Source organism: Cottoperca gobio, chromosome 20 (assembly GCF_900634415.1).
Source record: "Cottoperca gobio chromosome 20, fCotGob3.1, whole genome shotgun sequence".
In the NCBI taxonomy this organism is placed as follows: domain Eukaryota; kingdom Metazoa; phylum Chordata; class Actinopteri; order Perciformes; family Bovichtidae; genus Cottoperca; species Cottoperca gobio.
In genome coordinates, this window is record NC_041374.1 from 5787839 (window position 1) to 5810689 (window position 22851).

General features: G+C 40.7%; 1 protein-coding gene across 4 annotated transcripts in view; it reads right to left on the reverse strand.

Moving 5' to 3' along the window:
- LOC115025627 (cadherin-7-like) overlaps nucleotides 1-22851 on the reverse strand; it is a 130579-nt gene that overhangs the window by 17874 nt on the left and 89854 nt on the right. For all 4 annotated transcript variants that reach the window (XM_029458022.1, XM_029458023.1, XM_029458026.1 and 1 more), the window contains 5 exons: nucleotides 13338-13505; nucleotides 11421-11608; nucleotides 9144-9397; nucleotides 7888-8024; nucleotides 5501-5622 (listed from right to left, as the gene is read on the reverse strand). In XM_029458022.1, the coding sequence (XP_029313882.1) occupies nucleotides 5501-5622; nucleotides 7888-8024; nucleotides 9144-9397; nucleotides 11421-11608; nucleotides 13338-13505 (869 nt within the window). The remainder of the gene's footprint in view (nucleotides 1-5500; nucleotides 5623-7887; nucleotides 8025-9143; nucleotides 9398-11420; nucleotides 11609-13337; nucleotides 13506-22851) is intronic.

The window sequence follows — 22851 nt, forward strand, 5'->3', positions numbered from 1 at the left end:
TGTCTGTGCCAACTCCCGACTCTCATTGGAGAGACAGTTAGAAATGTGGCCTCTGTAATGAGGAAAGAAAATGTCAGCTAATGTAGCATGGCTAGACTGAGAGGCTTTGGTGTGTGAAAACATTGAGAGATAACGAGCCAGAATAACACTTTCCCCTCTTTAACACCAGCAGAGTAAACACTCCGCTGCATTTTAAAATGTATACTCCTTCTCTAAATCTACAGTCTAGTTTATAAGAGTTATATTGTCTTAAACGTGTAATTATCAGATGAGTCATACGTCAAGATCAAGCCAACGCTTGAAAGTTGAACTAAGAGTATAAATAAGCACGACATCAAATAGGTGGCACTTGTTGCCATGGCGACAAGACAGCTGTCAACGGGGGTTGTGTTGACGAAGTCGTGCGTTTTTCACACCCTTCCCTGACATACACGCCCTAAACGTCACCCACATGTGACACCCGTAACTTTGTGCACCGAGGGATCAACAGCACCCGCTCACACACCCCACCCTGCTGTCATCACATAAACACGCACACGCACACACACACACACACGTTGTAATGACAATCAATGTGTACCATTCAAGAAAGGTCATCTTTCAAATCTCTTGTCATTCTTTACGAGACAGTTCTCTCATCGATTTTTTGAATCTTTTGCTGAGATTCGTCTCAACTTTCTTGCCGTGATCCTGACGATCTGAAACGGCGGAGGCTGACGGGATCTGCTGGAGAGATCTGACTTTAAATGTTCTCCATGTTCCGTTATTTTTATTAGAACATATTAAGACAATGTGCTGCCACACGTCCCGTTGCGCCTTGCCAAATCCATTTTTCATTTCCCACCTTGATGCAACACCTACTATATTATAAACTGATCATTTGGATGAAGACTGGAGGTGTGAAAATAGTTGACATGGAAGGCAATAGTTAAGAGGCGATAAGTACAGTAGTTTTAATGGTGGAGAGAAATGTTCTCGACTAGGAGTTTTCAAAGTCTTTTTTCAGATATGCATCTGAATATAAGAACCATGTTGCTGGGACATTCTGAGGCCTAGCAATGTACAGAACATAGTTCAATATTAATGGCTTTTTTCTTCTTCTTCTTCTTCTTCTTTTTTAACTCCTGTGATTATTCTTCGTCTTAGATTTATTTGTTGGATAATCAAGTTTTATAAACGTTAGCTCCCATAATGCTTTAGGGATGCAAACAGGATGTGTTGCGATGAAAGTCAGACCGTTCTTCTGCCTATATTTGTTTTTATTCTGATTAATTCATGAAAGTTTGCCGCATTAGCTTTTAGCAGTTCCTGTTTGCAGTGTACCCATGAATGTACTGACAGCTATCACTGCATTACTTTGATACTGAAGAAAACTTCAGCAAAAGTTCTGACGTTTTAAAGGTTTATTTTCCTACGATTTCTGAGGCAATTTATGGCAGTTTACACACAATGAACATCTGGGATATTTATATCCTTTAGAAGTGTAAATCACATTGAATTTGCTAAATACATGTGTGATGTCTGTGTGTTCAGAGTTATAACTAATGTGTGACACCAAAACATGTTTTTAGAACGTCTCTTTCACCTCATGTCGTATCTTTTTCCTCACTTCTCCCCCTTTATGTCCCCACTCCCCCTTCACACCCTCCCTGTTTTTGACTACCTAACATTCATGAACCCCTGGAGGATGCTGAGCCTCCTCAGGGATACTGCAGGAGTTCAGGGAGGGGCAGTGGAGCAGATTGGGGGCAGCAGAATGCCAAGTCCACTCATGTATGTAATGGTTACACTGAAGTGATTGTACAACGACCCCTCCCTCCCTCCCTCCGCGCCTATCCCCACTGCCCCTGCCCCCTCTACCCCATCATAATATCAATTAATATTATGGCAGAAGACAGACGCACCGATGATCTGTAACAAGTGGCATCTCTGGAGAGAGCCAGTGCCACGAGACGACCTTAATTAGGCCTGAAAAATGGCAGGTTATTCCATCGCTGCACTCCCTGTTAATCTGTGCTACAGAGCCACAGAGTCAACCCCCGGCCCCGACTGGCAAATGTTATTATTTCATCTTTGTCGCAGCTGTGAATAAGCCAATGGGCGTGACAACCAGTGGGCAGCCTACGATTTTTTTTTTTTTTTTTACAAAGCTTTACAGGGAAGCAGACACAGTTAGTACAGCCAACTGCTCGCTGCTACAGCCGGACAGAGAGTACACAACAGGAGCATTCTAATTAATTAGGAATAAGAGAGATGGTGGAGTGCGCATCTGACAGGTTACAAGTCCACCCGGTCTGGCTGCTAACAGACAGCAGACGCCTAGTTGTAATTCAAACAGGGTTTTGCATTGAAATGTCAACCCCTCCGCTTCCCTTTGCTCTGTATGTGTTTTTGGGTGTAAATTTCATCATGAAATTTCCATTTTGCCTGCCTTCATTATTCAGTCTGAAGGTGCAATCCCACTGGTGCACTTCAGTGTTGCCTAAACAGAAGGCTGTATTTAAATGGGATTTAATAGAAATCGGAATCAGTGAAAAATAAATATGAGAACAGGCACTTCTTGTGTGTTGCAGTCATTCACTCCAACAATACAAAGAGGGATACGATAAAAGCCAAATTCACATGTTCATCACGTGAACTGAGCATTGCACATGTGCATTATATCGGCGTGTGATTTTACGATGATTCACGGTTGAAGTGCAAGAAGTATGTCATATGTAAAACACATTGCATACATCATACATCCACTAACTTTATAGGAAGCAATAAACACAATGAAGACGCATTCCAACATTTATTATCTGAAAATCTGATACGAGTTATATGAATGAAAATATAAATTTCACTTGTGTTTTTATTGCTTTCTTTTGTATTGATCATGTCATAAAATCCATATCCTTTTTGCCACCCACATATTGTACCCAGTCCTTCTCTGTATTTTATAATAATGTTTTAAAAGTCACACATTTGCATGGTATTTTACATTCACATTTCACATGTCATAACTCACATAAAGAAGGGTGATTTCTTAGACATAATAAAGACAGATAAGGGTATTTCACTTGTATATTTGAGCTTTTTTCCCCACAATGTAATAAAATCAACAACAGAAGAGAGCAATGACATTTTGTATCCAATGATAGAACGATTTTTCCCGAACTGAATTTAAATTTTAAATCCTATTCTTGATATCTGTCTTCAATGACCTTGTTTTTATGCCATGATTGTTGAATCCAAGATAAGTTACTAACTTGCTAAAGGCCCTGTCACACTGCTGGCGCATATGACAATTAGCATATACAACGTATATGAACGTATACAGAGCCTATTAATAGCGTATCACGTACTTATACAAAACTTACCAAAGCGTATGGCCAACGTATTTGACGAATGCCCAACAGATGCATAAAGCATTCCTAGCGTATTCCTTCGGCGTATGGCGGAAAGGTATGCGGGCGTATACGAAATATCGGCAACACGCTGGTGTACGTTGTTGAACGCTGAGGCCGTGAATTCTTTTTGAGCATGTTCAAAAACTTTTCAACTTTTGATACGATTTGTATAAGTACGTGATACGCTATCAATACGTTCATATACGTTGTATGCTATATGGTATATGATAATTATAACGTTACGGAACTGTGTGACAGGGCCTTAACTAACTACCAAGCTAACTGAATGCTTCCCATGCAGCTCTTTAAATCCTCTTTAAAGTCATTGGTCAGATTTTCTTTGTAACATTTCTCTTCAGTTGAATATAACGGAAGGTTTCCACACGCAAACACACACACACACACACACACACACACACACACACACACACACACACTGTTAGAATGTTAAAACCAACTCATTTGATGACTGCACCACTTTAAGACTGCACAGAATTTGAATGCAGCACGTCTCGTCGCCAGGTTTGATGAGGATAGAGGCCTCCGTCACTCGCTTTACACCAGAGTAGCTCCTAGCTACACCTAGGGGGGACCTCACAGCTCAGCTATCACTGGCATTGAGTAAGCAATCTGTCTGCCTCAGCTGAGTAATTACAGATTTGCTGTACCTTTTCCTGCTGATGATGCCGTCATGGACCATGGCTGTTGCTATGTCCTGGGAGCCGCTTTGATTGTTAGGGAATTACTTTGTTTCAGTATTGTCATAGGCTCTGTGCCATAATTTATCAGGCGCTCCTCAGGAAAAATGAACAAATTAACTGTTGAATTTGAAAGTCAGGTTATATTGATGGGTAATACTTGTTTTCTAGGGTTGCTCTAAATTTGATATCACTAAGCAACAACACTCAACTCAAGATAAGTGGCAGCATCATTAACCAGAAATAGACATTCAGCTGCGGTAGACTTGCATTCTTCAATAATGATGGCAACAAATGTAGAGGCAATGTTTATTCCAGCAAATACTCTGTGCCTTAAGGCTAGAATCTGATGAAAATGTAATGTAGATTTTGCAATATCTAGAAATACCTGGACGTAGGTTGAATTACATGTACTGAACTTCATTTAGTTTAGTTTTTTTGCTATTTTAAGCCTGAACAAAACAGAGACAAACAGAAAAATACAAATACAAAGCAACACCCAGAGAAAGCTTCACCAGCAAGGCTACGCACAGTGGTCAAGCATCATGCACACAGAACAAATGCGCGCATGAAATATAGTCTCTCATTTTTGCAAATGAAGTCATTTGCTATTTTTGCTCACACTCCCGTGAGCACGGTGACACACAACCGCAGAATAGGAATGCAAATAACATATTTAAAAGGGCCTAATAGCCATTTTCCAATACAATGCATCATTCTGATCAATTGTACTTATTCAGGTCTACACGCCTCCTCTACCCTTCGCCTCTGATTGTATTTTCCAAATGCCAAGAGCAGACGGATCGCCGCCGCAGACACACAAGTCATTTAGCAACAATGAGGCCAAATGCTAAACACAGGGAAAATGCGATACATGGCTACAGCTTCTTTTCTTTCCTTCTTTTTATTCTGGATCACCAAATCTTGGTGAAAAGCTCTCCGGGTCTCTTTTCGAGATTTTGTGATGCATTTTTTCTGCGTCGCTGCCCTTCGCGGTGATCGCCTTATTACACACAGCTTCAGAATGGAAAGTCGAACTGCAGCAGAGCACCAAACCTTCCCAGCATGAGGTATCATATTACGCCGTGATATTATTGTGGATTAAGACCACGCACGGGTAGAGTCGGCACTGTCATTATTTCAGTCGGCTTTAGCGGTATGGAATGAATAATAACACCTACAACACCTGCTATTAGATTTAAGGATGTGTCTCATACTAATGATGCCAGAAGTTCCCGAAAATGACCTCAAGCTGTGAGGTGGTTATGTGCGCAATGGACTAGTTTTGAGGAACAAGAAAGAGCTTTAATGACTTAGTCAGCAGGATGTCTTTGTGAGTCAAATTTGAAGCGTGGAGAGAGAAAAGGGAGGGGAGGCTGGACCGACTGCAGAGAGGTTTCCGGGTCTTACCTGTCCTGTCCTGGCGTTTTCACACAGAATAGTTTCATAGTCTATGGCGAAGACCGGGGCATTGTCATTTATGTCCAGCACTGTGATGAGAGCGATGCCTTTCCCAATTAGGATTGAGTCCTCTGAAAGAGAAAGAGAGAAAAAGAGAGGCCCTGTCCGTGTCAGAGCTTTCAGCAAACTTTATTTTAAACTTTAATTCTGCCTTAACTTTACCTTGATGCACTTGCACAATTTATGGAATATTGATCTTTCTCATGTGTTTTAATTAATCACAAAGGATGAGGGGAAAAAGTGCCGCTGTCATGAAATATGCAGTGTGCCTCAAACAGCTGGCAACCTTACACATTATGTTGTGGATCAGCCAAAGTGATTACACTCGGTGCCGGCTTTGTTGTCGGTAGAAGGCTGCGTGTGCGGACGAGCCATCTTGCACTGTGAGCTTCACGCCTCTGTCTGCCTGACACACACTGATGGTTAAATGGCTGCGTCTGAGTGCAAGATGATGATTCAGCCTGGCGTCGCCGCCCAGGCCGGCCAGAGATGACGCGCTGGCATTCGGGCCAGGCTGCTGATTTGATGGTGATAAAAAGGACGTGTGGAGCCTCGGGCCACAGGCTTCTTGTCATTGCCACGGTCTGGCCAGAGCGGATGAAATGTGAGTGACTGCAGCTCAAATGCACAACATCCTATATCCAAAGAGTCCCTTCACTCTCTTCAGTTACAAAGAACCTCTTTACTATAAATACTGTCATAAGGCGTACAGGGCAGTGGATTCTTTTTAGCCAGTCCGTGAACTCAAAGATGTTTTTAGCTGGAAACAGCGCCCGAGTGTCACTGTGTGTCAGAAGCCAGTATCTCATGCATGAGGGACTGTTGTGACATTTCATATGGCTATTATTATATGCTGCCTTTTCTTTGTTGCTATATCAGGCAATCGCTCACACTCGGGAATCAACAGAGTGGTGCGTCTGTGTTGTTAGATGTAAATAAAAACACACCTTTGAAGCAAAGAATAATAAAAAAAAGGTTTTGAAGACAGATGAATACCCTTTCACACAGCGTTCAGTGTGAAGATGTGAAAACAGAGGAACTGCCAGGCTGGTTGTCTTTTTAAACTTATACTGATGTGACGCAGCTGTCGAGAGCGCTCTGTCGATCGTGTGCTGATGATTGTTGTCCATTGTGTTTGCATGATGGTGTTGGAATGATACGAAGGCTGGCGGGGAATAAAAGGTATCTGTGTCCTTGGAGATATTGAGAGATTAACAAAAAGGCAGGTGGCACTTCTTCACATCATATTAACATAGTTCACCCGTGGGTCGCCCACCCTTAGTCAGCATCGCGTCCCCACAGCTCAGGGACACATCAAGGTCAAAACGACCGTCCCGTGCATGAATTAACATTCCCCGACAGCCCTACAACAACCCCAACAACTGTATTGCCCTCTGCACAGAACGCTATGGGACATTATGAAGAGGATAACAGGACAGATAGTGTCACAATGAGAACGTATATGAAAGCTTATATCCTAACAAGTAATGTGACCATTCGCTAAGCCCCGGTGGCAGATTTACCACTCAACATTCTTAGTAAGGGGTCCTTCATTTCAAAAAGCAGGTATCCCATATCTAGCCGCCATTGATTTTGCAGGCGGAAATGATTAAGCTAACGTTAGCTCCATTTATTGGTTGAAAACACCGACTTTAATGTTCTTAGCTTGTTTTCAACTTGGACCTACAAGGACCTTGTAAAAAGAATCCAAAATATGTACTTGTTAGCTACATGCATGATTCAGTATTGAGCTAAAAGACTAAAACTGGATGTTCCTAGCCAAAAGTTAGCATCCATTTGTGAAGATAAGGAAATTATCAAAACTGGTTTGTAGCTTACACACTCATATTGTCAAAGGAAAAGTTTGTTTGCACTTTTCACGTTACAAGAGAAGTTTTTAAGATAAGCACCGATGCATTTTAGCAAAAATAACTCTTATCTTGTGTACCATTGGCTCGGGGTTGCTGGAGCTCTTAACGTTACCCGGAACTCTGATATTGTCCAGGATGAATTTCAACACAGTGGGGAAATACTACACGTTAAAAATCTATTTAACCCCACAAAATAATAAAATACTTGTTGGCCTTGGATAATGATACTAACGTACCTAAGATACTTGGAGTAGCTTGTAGTAACCTAGTTAGCCGGACATGGAAATGTAGCTCATTCCTTTCACTTTTGCTTTTGGGTTTTGTAAAGGCCAAAAAAAGACACTACCCCCTCCAAACTCTTAAAATGCTGAGGATCACTCTTACTTCAAACCAACAGGGCTTTAGCGAACAGTCAATTCTGACTGGTACAGCAGATTTGAGAGTGTGTGTTGTAAGTAAACTCACGGCTCTCGATGGCGAAGATGGTGAGGTTATGGACCAAGTTGGCCTCTCTGTCCAGAGGCTTAGCTGTGCTGATGACCCCACTTAGAGCGTCCACGTTAAAAAAGCGCTCCAAGTCTGTGTTTCTGTCAATAGAGTACCTGTACAAAAAATACACAACCATACAGTCACTATACCTTTTAAAAAAAATGCTTTTTGATGGAAGTATTGATTTGACATTTAAGTGTTTCTTCAAAGAATATGATATTTTCTTCAAACTCTGCAGCAATAAAAATGAAGATTTTTAGTTGATACACGGATCATTTTAATAAATCCTTAATACAGCTTATAAGATGTTTTCCAATCTAAATAGTACTAATAATTAACACAAGTCTGGACTTTAAATTCAGAAATGCAACAGAAACTTCATATCATGAGTGAAACAAAACCCTATTAAATTTTGATCAAATTGAGGTCTGTCTGCTCGTCCCTCAGCACACAACACTGATCAAACCCTTTCAATACACAGCAACTCATATTACTAGAGAAAATTACAACTTCAATTAGCCTATATCCAAAGGGTATTATTGCAATGTAATTTGACTCTTGTGGCTGCATTAGCGCCACAATAATTTTAATTTCAACAGATGTAGTGAAATATATTGCAGACGCTGATAACAGTCACACGAGCAAAAAGAGGCAATTTACAGCTACAATGGTGCAGTAATTTGATTTTCTGATTAAGATTACAAACAATCCTAACAGACCAAGCATGAATACCATACAATATTCATTCAATTAAAGCAAAATAGTTGGGGATCTCGAGAGTGACACGGCACAGATTGGCATTGTGAGTGCTTGTTTTGAGTCACAAATGCCAACTCACAAGTGTTGAGCCTTGACCCACCTGCAGGAATGCCCTTCTCTCGTTCAAGATGGCATTTCCCTTTTGCAAATGCTGCACTCTTTTGCCCTCCCACCATCTGGCATTGTCTTTGCGACATCCAAATGGGGGACCTTCGAGGGTCTATGGCTTCTGCGTTTGCAGATAATGTGGAGTAGTTGAATAAATTACGAAGACATTAGTCTCCTTTAGTTGATTTTGGAGCTTTATTTGGGATTCTAAGAGCACATTTGTTCGTTAACAAACAGCTCTGGAAAACTAGTCTTTTCTGAAGTGATGTTACTGAATTATGACAGGGAGAGTTGCACAAGGACGGATATATGACATGTTGCAAAGGCCGCAAGATTTATGAAACAGCAGGTGGCCAAACCATTACCTTATGGCTTTGTTGGAGTTGTCTGGGTCATGGGCAGAGACTCTCCCGATTGAGGTGCCCAATCTGGCATCTTCCGAAACAACCATCTTGCTAAGCGGCGTGGAAAAGACGGGTGGCTCGTTCACATCTTCCACCGTCACCTTGACTGATGATGTGTCGCTGAACGGACCCAAGCTCAAGAAGTTGGTGTCGATGTTCCTGTTTGTGGCTTCGATTCTCAGAAAGAAGCTGCTCTTTGTTTCAAAGTCCAGAGGCTAGAGGAGACAGAATACACAACATATGTGAGAGATGTTCACTTTTCTTGTCAAAAATGAAAATGTTCAGTTCTTTGATGTTTGTAATTGAGGACTACACTGCTTTGGCTGCTCCACATTTTCAGTCGTCAGTCAAGGGTAAAAGAACAGTTTTTATATATGTATGTAAATCTGTAAATCATTCATAGAATACTGAGATATCCCAATTAAAGATGCGGATGGACAGTCAGAAAGTCATTTGCTGATGGATTATAGTTACTTTGTGCCGTGAAATCAAAAATATTTTAAGAAAGGCGCGCGACACGGTGAAAAGCATTCGTCTTTTTTTCTGGCTTTTAGAACTCCTCTTTGCAACATATAACATACTGTAGGAGACGTGGGTTTGACACATTCATTGTCAGTGGCTCTCTGAGATGTTGTAATTGTCCGAGTTTAGTGCAAAAACAAACAAAGGATCAAATTGGCCCATCTGACAAGAATTGCTAGTGTCCAACAATGGCTGTCCCTCTCGTACAAAAGAGCTGCAGCAATGAACTGTCACATCCATGTGGCCCGAGGAGCCCATTTCAAGTCTTCTGAAACCATGAAATGTTAAGTATAGGACATGAGAGCTGGAGCATCCAAAAGTGAGGCAAGAATGTGCAACAAAGTTCCTGCGTAAATGAATAAGTGGCTCTGTTACACATTTAACATGAGATGTTTTATTCTATTTATGTAGGTGGATATAGCATCTTGGTTCCTATAGTGAGAGGAGTGTTTTTTAAAATGTTTTAATGTTTAAGCTCCCTTTATCGATCCCTACAGTGATGTCTATACTGTCTTGTGTTGAGTGCTATTGTGGTACTAAACCTTCGAGTGACCATGGGATGTCAACTTCAATTAAAGGTGTTAGAGATGGGTGCCCCGGTAGAGCAAGCGACCCATATGCAAAGGTTCAAACCTGACCGGTGGCCCTTTGCTGCATGTCATCATCTCCCTCACCCCCTTTCATAATCTCGTGCTGTACCATCAATAAAAGGCACAAAAAAGCACAAAAGAATATCTGGAGCTGGAGGTAGTCAATGCTGTTTTGTCAGTTGCGATTATCACTTAATCCAAAGGTGCTGAAGACATACAATACAACGAGGTGAGGTGGGTAAAGAGGAGAAAGGGAAACTGGCAGTTGACCTAGAATCCTTCAGTAAACAAGCATGTGAAATGGTATCATTGTTTTTTTCCCTGTTTATGATAACCAAAGAATGCGGAACATCTTGGGCGAGCATTACAATTTTGTCTATCTGTACTATCCAATACTCCTCATATCCAAATAGGCAAAACATACAGAGCTGCAGGTACTCAGGTATTCCTACTAAATACTGTAACTAGGAAGAGCAGAAATGTTACTCAGATAGGAGTAAATAGTGCATTTGTTGGGGACTATTTTCAGCTGCGGATTAATACACATTCGGTGCTCCAGTAAATATTTACAGCACAGGACGGTGTATGTGGGATGACTCTAAATAAATTACAGTTCATGGCAATAAGGGAACACATCACCCTGTGCTACAGTGGGGCTCATTGATGTGTTTCTGTCCAGAAATGGACCTTCTGTGGCACAGAGGACTCAGATGTGGCACAGTGGACTCAGCTATGTCAGGCTGCACAGGCATTACTGATATGTAATCATACCAATTCCAGCTTCTGCACACAAAAAATAATACATAAATGTATTCCCAGTTAGAGTTGGAATCAAGTCGTATTGTGATACTGTGGTGTTTCTTTCAGAGTACTTGCCGGTTAGAAAAGGAGTTAACTGTATGTGGAATAGTCACACCGATCAATATTCCAAGCCATATTCAATGCCACGCCAGCTGCTCAAGTACAGGGCTTTACCCAACAGCCGGAACATTTTGCCCTACGTCTGACTGACTTTCAAGAGGGAGGGTGCAGTACCATTTATGGGCAGAGAGTCACGGTGCAAAGCTTTCGGTTCCTGAAAAAACGAGAGGCTGTCTTCATTTGTATCTGTTTTTATATGCTGTACCTTCAGAAGGATGATGACCCCGTCTTGTGTGTTCTCATCTGTTGTTATGTTGAACATGCCAGGTCCGTCGCCGTCCATGAGCCGGTAGTCCATCTCTGCGTTGGAGCCTATATCAGCGTCAGCCGCTTTGATTCTGGCCACCACAGATTGCACCGGCAGCGACTCCAGCACCGTGTACTGATAGCTCTCTGTAAGAGGAAGGACAGGAGCGGATGTTGGTAATGGATGTGCTTATTTCACCGCCAACTCACCTTCAAGCAGCTCAGCTTTTCTTATACCCCCTTCAGCTTTGATTCGGCTGTGTGGCGCCTCAATACATTTTTGGTCCATAACACAGACAGGCAGCAGTAGTGACACACATGGAATAAAGCACTTTGCTTCAACTTTATATTGCAGCATAGGTAGTGGAGAAGGCAATAGAAAAGTGAAATATATAATTAAGAAACCAAAGACCAATTTCAGTTGTCACATTTCTGCAGGTTTTACAGCTGGAGGACAATTTAGCAAAATACAATACTTCCATAATGCTGTCTGGATGTAATGGGTTATCCCATGGACCAAAAAAAGGACAACGTACGAAAAAAGAAATACAAGTCATGCTTAGATCCCTTTCACAGGATGAAATGTCCACTTGAAGATTCTATTACTCCAAAACTCCCCAACGTGTTCCCTGAGCTTTTGTCTGACCCTTTGCATTTAAAGTACTCTTATAAGAATAAAGAAGGGAATCATATTCATAATCATAATCTCTCCAATCACCATGGCAGAGCTCATTACCAGACCTTTCTGTGTTCCTCACGTTGTCTCCCTCAGCCACCGTCTAAATGCTAATCTGCCTGACATTGTTTGCCGCCATGTAATCTTTATAATGGCTTTTTAATTTGCCGTGGAATAGCAGCTCTTTAAAAGACCGAAGAATTGCTTTCCTCCCTCCGATTTGCCCCATGCACCTACCTCCTGCATGAGGCTTTCCTGTCATGCAGCTAACCTTGGCTTCTCTTCTCTTCTGCCTCTTCTTCCAAGGACTAGCTAGCTCCTTGACTCTCTATCAGCTCTGATGCTCCATAATGGTCTATCGATTCTGACCCATGACCCTGCGTGCGTGACAGCAGGAACAAAACCCCAGACTCCACCAATGTCCCTTTTTTCTCAGTGTCACAGCACTTGGTTAAAACAGCATTGATGACTTGTTGTGCAAGTTTGAACCTTTCTTCCCCTCAGGGGCTCGCAAATTGACTCTGCTTCATGGAAGTCCAGTGGTGAGTACACCAGCCCGACAGTGGTTGGGCTATCAGTGGTAAACCGATTGCTGGCGCTTCGGATTATCATGAGAAGCACCGCATGCCTTTGAATCTTAAAGCTCGGCCTGAAACCCATTTGCAGCCCGTGAAATAGGCTGACAACAAAAAAAACGGCGCCTGATTGATCCTGATATCGAACGTCGAAGCAGCCCCCAGCTCTGATGAAGAATAAAGGGAGGGAGGGAGGTGCATACCTTGCAGTAAGGCTGCTTTTTAATTTTGTCGTAAAAGTCCAAATGTGTAAATGCTGAAAAAGTGCAGGGAATTTGCCAAGATAGAGAGAACGGTGTTTGGGCGACAGTTCACGTAACCTTAGAGATGAAGGTAAATGGTGAAGATTTAATGAGTGTGTTTTTATTCTAACATTTCTGAGTACCTTCGGTTCAACTTTATTCCACCACACATTACATTTAAATTTGTTGCAGATAATATAGCAAATGTAATACTTTTCCAGAGGTAATAGATATTTAAAGCCCAATTCAGCAGGAAAACAATGTGCAAATTAAGCAGGGAGCTGCTGGTTCTATTCTAAGTTGCTGTTGAAAATATAAACGAGCATACTTTACATGACAAGCTTAATCGACCACGTAGGGACAATCAGGAACAGGAGCCTTACTGTGAGTGAACCGAGGCGGGTTATCGTTGACATCAGTAAGCGTGACCGTAACAGAGGTCGTGCCGGAGAGGCCACCCATCTGGCCGACCATGTCTTTGGCCTGGATGACGAGCACATACTGGTCCCTGGTCTCCCGGTCCATGTTGGGCAGAGCTGTTCTGATGACACCTGAAGAGAAAAGGCAAAGGGTCAGACATACTGTACCCATAGATACAGTCAAGTCCCCCTTTATCAACATGTTCCAAATATGTTAATTTGAATTCATTTTAAACAGGATATTGTTTAAAACTTAACACTTAGGCCTATATAAGTGCATAACTTACAATAATGTTTTCATAAATAACTGTCAACGTTTTCAACTGCCATTACCTTTAGCTAACTTTTTCAACTCTGTATCTAGTATTTTAGCTAAATATTTTAACTGTTTATCCATCACTTTTAGCTAGCTATGTTAACTGTTTATCCACTAATTTTAGCTAGCTATGTTAACTGTTTGTCCATTACTTTTAGCTAGCTATGTTAACTGTTTATCCATCACTTTTAGCTAGCTATGTTAACTGTTTATCCACTAATTTTAGTTAGCTATGTTAACTGTTTATCCACTACTTTTAGCTAGCTATGTTAACTGTTTATCCACTACTTTTAGCTAGCTATGTTAACTGTTTATCCACTACTTTTAGCTAGCTATGTTAACTGTTTGTCCATTACTTTATAGCTAGCTATGTTAACTGTTGATCCATCACTTTTAGCTAGCTATGTTAACTGTTTATCCACTAATTTTAGTTAGCTATGATAACTGTTTATCCACTACCTTTAGCTAGCTATGTTAACTGTTTATCCACTACTTTTAGCTAGCTATGTTAACTGTTTATCCACTACTTTTTGCTAGCTATGTTAACGGTTTATCCACTACTTTTAGCTAGCTATGTTAACGGTTTATCCACTACTTTTGGCTAACTATTTTAACTGGTTATCCACTAGGATACTTTTAGCTAACTATTTCAATTGTTTACTCAGCACTTTTAGCTAACTATTGGACCTCTCTGTTCTAGTTCTAGTTTTCATGCACTCTCATAGCAACACGTAGTGTTCAGTTGTTGCAACTGACTATATGGTCATTTATCTGTTTAAATCCAATCTGTTTTTTTCTTCAAATTAGTTTAGCTCTACAATCTTTCCATAGTTGGAATCAATATAGTCTATGTTATAGTTATAATTCTTTTTTTTTTTAAACTTTAATTACAATAAAACAAACACAAAATACATAAAGCACACAGTAGCCTACCATTACACAAAATAACAGAAAAGAAAGATTCATGTCTAGACATAAGTCCAAAGCTGAAAACCAACAGCAATATTAGCAAAACAGGAGACTGTCCCTTCTGGGTGAAGGGTAAAAAACAAAAACAAAAACTCACATAGGTGGGGGACTGCCAAAATATAGCAGCAGAGCTCATGGGTTATACAGTGAGGTCTCGTCAAGCAATGTCAAAAGCGGCTTCCACACCTTCAGGAAAGTTTTGTGAATTACATTTGCTGTTCCATCTTAGCAATAGAAAGCATTTTGTTGAGCCACGTCCTGAAACATTTTTCTGCAATATCCAGAAGTGCTACCATCTTACTGTTTTTATAGGTCACAGCAAAAACATATTTTTCAAATCCATAATACATAATTCTAAGTTCTAAGATATATTTATATGTTTACTGTTTTATATGTGTGTATGCACCATCAGGATTGCAACTTAATTCAATTGTACTTCACTGTACTTTAGCTGCAACCATGCCTGCCTTGAGAGCCTTCTGTTGACGTCAGTGCAACCAACATATTGCCCAATTACAGTCTAGCTGAATGTTTATTTCAAATTGTTTGGCAAACCAATTAAATGTCACAGCAGAATATACCCAGTACTAGACAGTGCCAGAATGCAAGTACTAGTTTTTAATACAAAAGCATGAAGAGAGCTACAGTACCAAGCAAAACAACATCAACAAAGTTAAACTTCCTGCCCTAAAATTAACTATCAAGCAAAGAAAAGTAGACCACTCAAGTACTTGAAAGCTTTATTTATATCACAATGGATGGTCTAAAAACTATGAATTCAGAATGGAAAAACATGTCCACATCATCCCTTCAAGTACTGATTATAAGAATACACGGCTTGAGGTTAATGGCTAGATGTCCATCATGGCTGGTAGCTTGTTTACGCAACAGCAATGGATTGTGACTGTGCCGTACCCTCAAATGTGCTTTCACTCCGAATAGTGTAGTCTGGCATATGATAAGGTTAATGTTAAGACGCTGTCAGAAAATTGAGCACATGCAAGGGGACATTTTAGCCACCAGGGGAGGCATTATCTGCCTGTCCTCCTGTCATGATTGATCTGTCGTCAGAAAATGATCAGAGATGTCACAACACTGGCTTCAAATGACATCATGGCATCATTTATCCGTTTGCACGCGAGCTGCAGTTTGAAACAGCTACTGTAAAACCAATATGTGATACACACGCACCATTGCTAAAAAGCTTGTAAAGAAATATTCTCATTAACGACATTTTTCTAATCTCAATTTAATCTATGGACTACAAAAATGATAATTCCAGAAAAATTAACGCCACACATTTAAATGCAAAGAAAAAGTGTGCTAATCCCTCAGAAGCAATCACTGTTGCTTTCAAAGTTAATGACTTACCACACAATGTGTTTCATTCATTAAATGGCACTTATTAAAGATTCATACAGAACATGGAAGATTACTCATTACAGAACACACAAAGCCACAGCACACTGTTCCTGAATAAATAAATCATTTTTAGTTGCTTTATCGCATTCACAGCCTGATTAAGCAGATCAAAGTGGGGCTCCAGTTTAGAGTTAGCACCTGGAGAATTTCTCATAATCCTTTAAATTATCCGGAAATTTGACATGTAATTGAAGTCCAATCTCTTGAGGAAGAAAAAAAAAGAAAAAAAAAGCACTGTATTTATTTGCTCATTACATGTATTGTAGAATTCACAATCAGCTCTGCCCTTGATGAGGACTGTGTTGTTTTTAGATGAGGAATCACCAAGAATAGCTTTATAGAGACATATTTCTGATAAACTGCCATCACTAGCACGATTCAGATGCAGAAGGTCTAGCACTGTGTACATAAGGGTGTGTGTTCTGTTTCCACTGAGTTATAACTCTGCAAAAGACAGGTGCTGTTTTTTATGTGGGTGCTAAAAATTCATGTCAAATGCTACATACTCTAACGTCCTCAGAGGATTACTTAACCTCTAAAAGTCTGTTCTCATAAGAATAGTACGCACACGCACACACACACACACACACAGCAATTAAACTCAATCCAGGAACAAAGGAGGAAAAACAAACAAATGGAGAAAAGTGGGTCAAAAGACTTTAAGAGAAAAATGAAGATGCCTTTTGACCGTCAACCGCGGCTGTACTTGAAAATAAACAATTCCATTAAGTGTTTAATTTTCTCTCCCTGCCATCATTTATTAATGTCATTACAGTCCCTCCAGCTGAACACTGTTATTGGCTACTCTAACTAAATAGCTCAGTTAGCTAAATTATAGTGAGCTGTCCACTTTCTTTTCTCCAATGTCCCTGCCAGTGGGATGACGGTGGTCAATAAAGCAATAATCTTTTGCTGTTGCTCTGCAAAACATGCCATTTCGGTCCTGCATCGAATAATGAACAGTGGGACGTTGTCATGCAGCAGTGGGGGGAAAACAAGGCTGTCTTTCTCTCCTTTGGTTAAACCTCAGCGACATGTTTTGTTCTTTGTTTTTAATGCTTTCATGCTTATAATTTAGGCATCTATCTCAGCGCTGTGGATGTTAACCCATCTGCTCAGTTTATCCCTTGCAACAGTCCTCCATCCATCTTTTCATTACTTCTCTGTAGCTTCTTCCGAAGTGTAACCTCGTGGCCAATTAAAGAGCACCACCACTGCTCTGTGGCCTGCTGCAGCGACACCTGTGAACCCTGTTTATCACAAAAGGTTACTTCAAGCCTTCAATCCAGCGAGGTGCCCATAACACTTGCTCGACACAAACCGAACAAAACATTTCTGTTCTCTACTCCACACCAACATGGCCATAGGGACAAAGCATGCACGTCTAGACTTGAAAGAGTCATCTTTAAACATTCGAGAGAAGCATAGCTGAGGAGAAAGCTGGGTAATGGTTGGATTATAATAACAGCAGGAAACAAATGGATCCTAAAAGGTAGAAAAATATATTGAGCTGGTGGAGACAGCAGTGAGACAAATGAATGCTCCTGCTAAACCATATATAGGCTTCACACACAATTGATATACTTATTTAATATCAGCTTGGTGTGTTGAAGCCGGAGAGATATTGGCTGTGGTTAATGATGCCATGAATCCTGATTCCACTACCCGAAAAAAAAGAAGAAGAAAAAAGAAACAGAGACATGTTTCTTTCCCCGCCTGGCCAGAAGCACGTATACTTCTCATGTTGTAAGACTGTTGTCTGTCTGCTGGGTGCCAGCCTCCTCTCTCTCTATCTCCGTTACCCCGTGCGGCGCTGGTGTCATTCCTGGGGAGAGGCGATGATTAAAATCCTTCTGTCGCTATCACGGCACGGCCTCGCATTACGCCGTGACTCCTTGCCTCCGGTGTAAGCCAGACGCATTGTAGCCGCGCATTTATCTAGCTGTCTCCACACCACTGGCGGCAGACGGGTGGGCCATGCTCCCTGCTAAAGCCCAGATACTTGACATTTGTCTTGCGAAGAGGAAATAAAAGTGCAGACTTTGGAGGAACCCTCCGGCTCTGCGTGCAGCTATGAGAGGTACTGATGAAGGTGATGAACACTTAAACATGAAGGGTGCAGTATGTGATTTGCTGAGCCCTCAGGTGGTCTACTTACACAGAATAGATCCCATAACACAAAAACAGGCCATACAAACAGGGAATAAAACCTCCGGCCCAGGTAGTATATTACTTAGTGACATTCAAGCATCACGCTCTCATCACAGGTCACTACAGAGGCCACGACACAAAGGACCCAAGTGTTGCAGAAACATATTACAGAACATAGGATTCATTCATTTGTAACGTTACGCTGAAAGGAAGTGTGTTAATCTGTGTACACATCCAGGTGGTGTTGTTGTTGTTTGTGATTAGAATTGAAAAATTGCATCTCCCTCACTATATTACAGGAGGCAGCCAGATTTATATCCAGCCTTAAGCTGTATTGTTCCTCGATTTAATGCAGTCACCACCACGATAGTCTCGAACGGAGCCACAACAACACACACTTTTCAAAGAAGAGGGTAAAAAAAAAAGGGTTTTAAAAAGGCCATGCTAATATCTTAATCACAGGCTCATCACAGCAAAGCTGCCTCCTCCTGACCTCTGCGTCAACATTTCCCATGCGATGATTACACAGGGATTGGACCTGGCCTTTTTCTTTATTTGAGCCTTTTCACTTTAATTAGATTGCCAGGCTGAGAGGAGACAACGCTCGGTCCGTCCAGGCTTCTCTCACCTGAATGCCTGTCATATTCAGATGCTCTGAGAGGCGAGCCGTGTCACATCTGAAATACCCCCTTCAGAGCGTAATTAATCCTTTCATTCAGGCACCTGGCATTTTCTACTAACTAAATTCTTCTCTCGATATTCCCGCCATTGATGCTCGCGTGCGTGCCCACATGCGTAGCAGTGTTAATGTGCGTGGATAATTGTCTCCAAAGGACTCGCCATATCGCCGAGGTGTGTGGAGCTTGGAGGCAGCTGTTCAAACCTCCTTGAGCCTGCCATCAATTAGAACGCAGTCCTTAACAGCTTTTACAATTTCAGCGTCACCTTCAAACTAAACTACAAGCCATCAATCAATATGTATTAGAAAATACTGTCTTAACTGAGCGGCTTTAGGCGGCAGCAACTTATGTATTTTGCCGGCATTATGTGTCGCTTGGAAGTTATTGGAGCTATTTTAGGATTAAATACTTTTCCCCAAGGGCACCTTGTAGATTCAATTTGGGATTAAGAATCGGAGTTGTTCGGCGAAAGAGAGCTACCAACCTAACACCGGGTCACACGCATCCCCCCCCACCCTGACCATTAGCCGTCTGCCACATAATCACTAGTGCAGTATTGCAATGTGGAGCTTAGAGTGTATCTCGGACCAGGCACTTTGTCAAAGTCACCCTCTGCTATGGCCCAGGCGTGTGCTGCAAATGGGACTAATTAGTAACTTGCAACGACAGGATCACAACGCTCATCCCACAGCACTCAATCCAGGTCTGCTGTCCGAAGAGCTGTCGTCTCAGCCCCAGAGTGCACTCCGTAAGATGCATGGTATTGACAATATGTTAAAAACTAACAGTTGGCACAAACAATGTGATCCCTTTTCACAGCCAGGACTGCAGGCAAACACTATTTTTAACACCTGTAGTGATTATAATGCCAATTAAAGCAAGACTATGTAGCTTTTGTAAGAAAAAATAACACCAGACTTCAGTCAATTGATTACACATACAGTATGAATACATGGGACAGGTACGATGTATTGATTGATGTTAGCTAACTTTATATATTGTGACGTTACTAACTCAGTAAGATGACTCTTTTTAAATTACATTTTAATTATTCAGGTAGCTTAAGATAATGTTCTCCCATGTGAGACAACAAGGTAACCTACAGTATAATAATACATCACCAATAATTGGTTTAATTTATATTTGTAATGACGATCTAAATCTTTAAAGTTAATAACTAAAGCTGTCAAATAAAGTACAATATTTGCCTCCAAAATGTAGAAGAGTAGAAGTTTAAAGTAACATTAAATGGAAATAATTAAGTAAAGTAAAAGTAACTACTAAATAAGTACAGTAGTTTCTACTTAATGTACTTTGTTACATTCCACCTCTGGAATTAAGAAATTACGGCTTTGATACGTTTAATTTAATTTAAACATTGAGTTATTCCTTCTTTTAAAATTTCAACTTTAAAATAAATATGATAATATTGGATGTAAAATGCACAAAGGAGTGTAAGCTTTACAAAAGGAACACAACTGTACAAGCACGTTTTGTGTTGTTGTAATTGACATTTCTATAAACCTTTCTAAATACTCATGTGACGGAAAAATCAGGAAAAGTCAAATGGTGTCAACATGCAAACAAATACATGTAACAACTGTTACTCTGAAGATCTGAAGATGCAATGCAAGGTGCTTTAAGCACACTGACGAAACAGAACATGTGACGTGACGATATCTCTGCTCATCCACAATGCTGCTCGTTTTCCCGGTGCATTACAGTGGACAGAAAGGCATGAAGCAGAACAACGGTTAGAATCACAATCCAACTGTATGAGAACACAGGCCACTTACAGTGAGCAATCATAACCCATTAAAGCTTTTGAAATATCAAACTTGGAGTTTAAAGAATCCACTTAGCTTAATGAAAAACATGTCAGCAACCGAGGCTGTGAAAGTATGAGCTCTGGCCATTGAGCAGAATGGCTGTAAGAAAAACATGATATGAGAGTAATGGGTACTTTATGGAAGAAGGCAAGCTGTTTGAACATCACTTAAGTAAATGTCTGCTCTCGCTCTAATTGGTATCGGTGTCGTGAAGTCTCACTTGAGACTCATCGAGAATCGGATTCAATCGTAAACTTTGTTAAAGATCGTTGAAGAGCCGGAGGCAAGTGGTCAAGTTTCTCATCAGTCCATATTTTTTGAAATTACTGCTTGGACACAACATGATAAATGAGGTCTTAGTTCTTCATTGTGATCGTTTAAATTCACAAAGTAGCAAAAGGGAGATGAGGTGCTTTGGGATCATTTAATCATATTTGATATAAGTGCTGTGATTAAAAAAAAAAAAGAAGCAAAATAAACAAAAATAGACAAATAAATACAAATGTTGTAAAAGGTGCTACAGAGTTAAAAAACTGATGACACATTTTTTTTTTTTTTACAGGAAACCAGCAGAGCATTTTTCAGTGGCATTCATTTTTATTTCCCAAAAGGTAGTTCTTCTTGAAAGGTAACTAAATTAAGATGACGCTAACCAGGTGAACACTTCCCTAGTATTTCTCTCAATTACAGTTGCGTCTCACACCTTTTTTTTTTTTCAGGGAGCAATATAGTGGGAAGAAATAAAACAAAAAGAAATCTATTGAAGAAAGCTCCACAAACCAACAGAGACTTCGAGACAGTAACAACGCTGCTATATAAGCCTGCAGGATTTCAGCCTTGACACACAGGTTACTGTTCTGTAAACTGTGTTTTACACTAGGTTGTTATTAAGGTCCTTGTCAAACAACACGTCTTCATGCTTCCGTGCATCGTGCGGTCTCACATGGAGTCACACTTCTCTGACAGCCATCCATGCTATTCAATTCTGACACCAATACTGCATCTCTCAACCACGAGATCCTGGGTGCATATTTATGTGTGTGTGTCTGCCTGTTGTTTGACAGGTTAATAAACCAGCCGTTGTCCTACATAAAGATCACCAATGTGCGATTTGTCTTCGAGCTTCAAATTTTGTGCTTAAAGAAACTTTCTATTCTTACACCGAAAACACACTTGGAAGACGCCCCTGCAAAATGGCAGCAAGAAGGTAAAATTTGACAAATTTGTATTGCAAAGTGTTAAAGGAATGAGAGGAAGAATATCCAATCTAGCGTCAGTTTACCTTTCGCCTGCTAGAATTTAATTTGTGCAAATACAGAGCATATGTGATGTCTTATCGGGGATGAAATGGGATGAAAATCTTACAGGTCATCTGCTCAGAGCTATTTGAAAATATTGTTTCAGTTCTTCAAAGCAGTTATAATCCATTTTTATATATTAACAATGTAATAATAGGTCAAATACACGTATGTAAACGAAAGGTCAAACTCACAGAGACTCACAATATAATTTGCAGTTCCCTTCAGCCCTCTGAAGGATTTTAGTGCCTTTCAGGTTATTGTTTTTACGACCCACAACTTTACTGTTTTCGTCTGCTCTCATCAGCGGCGTTTCCAGATTGAACAGGCAGCTGTGAGGTGAAGAAGCACTAAAACAAACCCAACTGTACGTTTTGCAGTCCAGCACACAAGACAAAGTTGACAACTAGCTGGTGAAAACAGTGGATCATTTAGCAGCTAAATAGCCAGACATTTCCCACAGGTGTTGAAAACTACAGCCAAAAGGAAAGTGAACACTGGACTTACACCCACTGAACGCTACCAGCTCAGCACCAAACAGCAGACCAAGTTAGCATCTAGCTGGTGAACGAAGCAAAGCATTTAGTTCACTTGGACAAATACGTTTATTCTATAGGGTCGGGGAATTGGGACACTTTAGCGACTTAGTCAAATAAGGACATGCTCCCAGCAACATATCAATAAAGATGAACCAGTTATTACTAAAAGTCTGGGAAATACAGAAAATAAGTGATTTAAGTATATACTAAAATATCTATATACAGCTATCTGGACTAATATGGCCTAACCAGCTATTTTCTTTCTGTTAAATAC